At 62.4% G+C, this 4,344-nt stretch overlaps 1 protein-coding gene across 1 annotated transcript; it reads left to right on the top strand.

Annotated features, from left to right (window-relative positions):
• Positions 1 to 277: 277 nt before the first annotated feature.
• Positions 278 to 3,627, top strand: MNEG_12802 (Transcription factor Dp-1; the record flags this gene model as incomplete). Its single annotated transcript, XM_014038726.1, has 7 exons — positions 278 to 511; positions 935 to 1,345; positions 1,841 to 1,962; positions 2,181 to 2,244; positions 2,433 to 2,720; positions 3,130 to 3,186; positions 3,436 to 3,627. 7 exons carry the CDS (start codon positions 278 to 280, stop codon positions 3,625 to 3,627), a joined length of 1,368 nt encoding a protein of 455 aa, XP_013894180.1.
• Between the last annotated feature and the right edge of the window lie 717 nt (positions 3,628 to 4,344).

The following is a 4,344-nucleotide window of genomic DNA, read 5'->3' as shown; positions in this document are numbered from 1 at the left end:
TGTGCGTCAATGGGCAGGCTGTGTTTGCCGTGTGTTTGCTCACGGACCTGCACCGACAGCTGAGCATTCACACTTGCGGACGCACCTTGCTTCATGTTACACAGGGCTGAATGGTTTTGGCTCCCACCCTGACAGTGGAGAGCGGCAGCATCAGGAGCAGGAGCAGCAGCAGCCGCAGCAGCAGCAGCAGCCGCAGCAGCCGCAACCAGCAGCCCTGCTGAGCCACCCGGAACAAGTGTTGTTGCAACATCAGCAAGAGCAACAGCAGCCCGAGCCGATGGACACGACAGAAAGGAACAGCCATCCACAGCATCATCACCACCACCACCAACAGCAGCAGCAGCAGCAGCAGCAGCAGCAGCAGCAGCAGCAGCAGCAGCAGCAGCAGCAGCAGCAGCAGCAGCAACAACAGCAGCGGCAGAGCGCTGACCCCAGCACAGCACCGATCAATTCAGCAGCAGACGCAGCAGTATTGGCGGCGGAGCGGGCTCTGGCGGCGGCGCGCGGCACGGTAAGCGCAGCGAGGGGCGGCTTGGGGTTCTGTTCCTTGTAGCGCTGTAGCTGGTGACTCCGCCTGGGGCCAGGGCTCCACGGCACCATTAGCCATGGGCCCGTTGTGAGGTCTTACGGCAGTCACTTCGGTGCATTGCGCTGTGTGACTTGCAATGGTTGCAAAAGGCAGCTGTGGCTGTCGCAAGCAGAGGTCTGCCGTTGCACGAGCCCAGACCGCCTGCTGTGCTGCTGCGATACGTGCCGCTTCATGTGGGGGTTGCTTTTGGTGGGGTTGGTGCTTTGTTTGGTTGCATCATGTCTGCTGCTTGCTCGTGGGCCTCCAATCCGTGGCTGCCCATCAGGGCGTCCCAGCCGGCCTGCGTCACCCCACAGACCCGAGGCCATCACCCCCTGCCAACCTGCCACCGCCTGAACGACCCAGGTGGCGGTGCTGGCCGGGTTTGACCAGCAGGCCTCAAGCCGCAGCACCAGCTACGGCCAAACAGCTGCGGCAGCCACGCACAGCGAGGAGGCCGTCAACGGCTTTGGCGGTGGGAACGGTGCCTATGGTGCAAACGGCGCCGGGCCCACGATTGGCATCGTCCGCCGCGCGGCGCGCCGCGGCGCTCGTGGGGGCGACCAGGCGACCTCCTTTGCCAGCGGCGGCAATGCTGGCGCAGGCGGCTACAGCGGTGGCGGCGGTTACGGTGGAAGCGGCGGCGGTGGCGGAAGCGTGTTTAGCGGCGGCGGCGGCTATGGGTATGGGGTGCAGCCAATTGGTCCGCTGGGTTTTGCACCCAGCGAGCGGACGGGTGGCAAGCAGGGCAAGGGCCTGCGGCACTTCAGCATGAAGGTGAGGGAGGGAGGGTTTATGGGGTTGGGTGTGAGGGTGAGACCTTGGAGGCCTGGCTATGGAGTCAGGGTTTACAAACCCCTCAATGTGCTAGACCTGGGTTGAGGCAGTGCATCCCCATCGCAGCACTATCGATGAAATCAAGATTCGTTTGGCTGTTATGCATCAGCACGGTTGTGGTTTTTGCGTTGAAGTGGAGTCAGGTTTTGTGGGGGTTTCGGATTTGTCACATGGTTCCAGGCCTCAAGAAGCCCAGGATGGAATGAAGTGCTGGAGCGGGGGCGGCGCCCCTTGCAGGGCTGCGCAGCATTGTGCTGCCAAAAATCTCACGTCTCATGCCCACACCGCCCCGGGCTCCATTCTGTGGCACCGCGTGCAACAGCTGGCATCGGCGTCCCCCACGGCATCCCCCTCTCCACGACCGGCCGGCCGGTCCTGGCATTCCCAGCTGCTGACCCACCTTGCTGCTCCGTGACCGATGTCTGCGCCCCCCAGGTGTGTGAGAAGGTGGAGTCCAAGGGCACCACGACGTACAACGAGGTGGCGGACGAGCTGGTGGCGGAGATGAAGGGCAGCCAGCTGGAGGACGGGGTGGTGTACGACGAGAAGAACATCCGGTGGGCGGCCTCACCAGCTTGGTGGGGTGGTGGGGGTCAGGGCTGACGACCAGGCGGGGGCTGCGGCCCAGGTGGGCACGCATGATGCGCTGGGTTGTCATCATACGTGAAAACCTGCAGTCACTGACATTTAGGGTTTAGCGTTGATGCTGCGTGCAAAGATCGCGGCTGATTGCCACCCTCCTCTCAACAACCCACCCCCCTACCCTTTTGGAAAGGCGCCGTGTGTACGACGCCATCAACGTGCTCATGGCTCTTGATGTCATCCTCAAGGACAAAAAGGTGTGGCCTGGGGCGGGTGGGGGGGTGGAGTGGGATCGGAACCCAGGGTGTCCGGCTGACAAGTTCGAGGCTGCGGCAGCACTGGCAATTCCCAGCGTATTGTGCCTGATCGTAGCGTAAAGAGGCCCATCACCCCCCCTCTGCGTTCAACTATGCAAAACACCCACCAAACCCCCTCATGAACCCAGGCCATCATATGGCGCGGCTTTCACGCGGACGCCACTGGCGTCCTCGCCGGCCCTGGCCCCTCTTCCTGCGCCCCGGGTGCCGGCCGCGCCTCGAGCGGCAGCGCGGCTGCTCTCTCACGCGCACAAGAGGCACGGTCGGGGGCGGCCGCCGCTGTGGAGCGCAAGGCGGCCTACCTGGCCGACCTCGTGGAGCAGCAGAGGGCCCTGCGCGCACTGATGGCACGTAACGCGGCGTCCCCCGTGGCGCCGACTGGGACGCAGCTGGAGCTGCCCTTCCTGCTGGTTCAGGTGTGCGTTATTGTGTGGTGCCGGGAACGCGCGGAGCCAGCAAATTCGCCAACATGCTCTGCACAGTTGCATAACAAAAGGGGTGCATTTGGTGCATTCCTGCGCGTGGGGTTCTGAGATATGGGCTTTGATAAACTCAAATGGCCTCCTGTTTTTCTCATGCATGCGCTCGTGTGCGCCTCAACAAAATACGCTCCAACTTGTACGCCCAGTACGCCACGCCCATGACACCTTTAGCGCACGTCGCTGGGCGCGTGCTCGCACCACCTGCATGCCTCCGCCCTGCCCTTGTCCCACCACCCGCGCAGCCCTGCTTGCGGCTTCCTCACGCCTCCTGCTGACGCGTTCACTAGCTGATTGTGTGTGCACTTACTGACAACAGCCATGCACAACCCCCTTCTGCTCTCAGGCTAAGCCTGACGCAACGGTTGAGGTCCAGATCAGCGACGACATGCGGGACGTGCAGGTGGGGGCCGAGCAGCATCGTTGTACGCCGAGGTTGCGCGAAGGTGGCTTGGCTGGGTTGGCGCAGCACGTTCATTGCGGTTGTGTTTGGGCTGGGGGTTTGACCTTCAAACAAAAAAAGCGGGCGCGAGCAGGCGTGGTGTTGTCGTGCAGCACCACTCTCTTTATTGAGGCTTATCCTCTTGAAATCTGGCTGTCTTGTCGGCCTCAGCCTTTACTCCTGCAACCCCCTGTCCCTCCGCCGCCGCAGTTCGACTTCATGCACTCACCCTTCCAGATCCACGACGATGCGTTCGTGCTGCGTATGATAGCCGAGGAAAACAGGAAGGGCTTTGCCGTGGAGGCGGCGGCGGAGGCTGCGGCCGCAGCTCTGGCGCTCGCGGGCGGCCAGGGCGAGAGGGCGCAGTCTCACTCGCAAGGGGGACCCTTTGGCAGCGGCTAGTGCTGTTCCACCTTTGCTGCGCCAGCGCCTTGGCAAGCCAACTTGCTGGGTTTTTGGCGTATGGCACTGCAGTGACCGGCGGCTGCTTTGCACGATGCCGCACTCGGCGTCATGCAACTGCGACTGTGTGCGACAGGCTGTTTGTCCACAGCGCCACATTTTGTCGGGGCTTGGCGGTTGCGGCGACAACATTTGGTCGCGGCGGTCGGTTTTTCTCAGCAACCAGTGCCCAACACTGCGGCACCGCCTTGTGCGCTAGGAGCGCACTAGCCCTCAACATGACAGGCCCGCTTAATCATGCGGTTGCCTTCCGGCACCAGGGTGGTTGGGCAGGCAGCACAGAGGATTCCTGGAAACGGTGTATGTCTTGCAAGAGCCCAAAGTCTACAGTGGCGGCTGCATGAGGGGCTGACGGCGCACATGTTTTAGTTGGCCCCGTTGTAACGGACCGGGGTTGGCGCGCGTTTGGCTTGTCGTGCGGGACATGGCCGATGTGAGCTTCATGCAGGGCTGCTTGACTTCCCTGGGCGATGCATACTCCCCTAGCCTGAGAGGAAGTTTGCGCCCTTTTCCACCACTTCCATTTTCCACTTACGATACAAGCGCACAACCTACTTGTAGCACGCTGCTCGCTCGCCCGCCCATGTGCTGTACATGTTATCATTAGATGCGGCGGATGGATTATAGTTGATGGCGGCGCCACAGCACGCAGCATGA

Source organism: Monoraphidium neglectum (assembly GCF_000611645.1).
Source record: "Monoraphidium neglectum strain SAG 48.87 unplaced genomic scaffold scaffold03446, whole genome shotgun sequence".
Classification (NCBI taxonomy): Eukaryota; Viridiplantae; Chlorophyta; class Chlorophyceae; order Sphaeropleales; family Selenastraceae; genus Monoraphidium; species Monoraphidium neglectum.
Note: the sequence above shows the minus strand (reverse complement) of the source record. Positions and strands in the feature narration are given on the sequence as shown.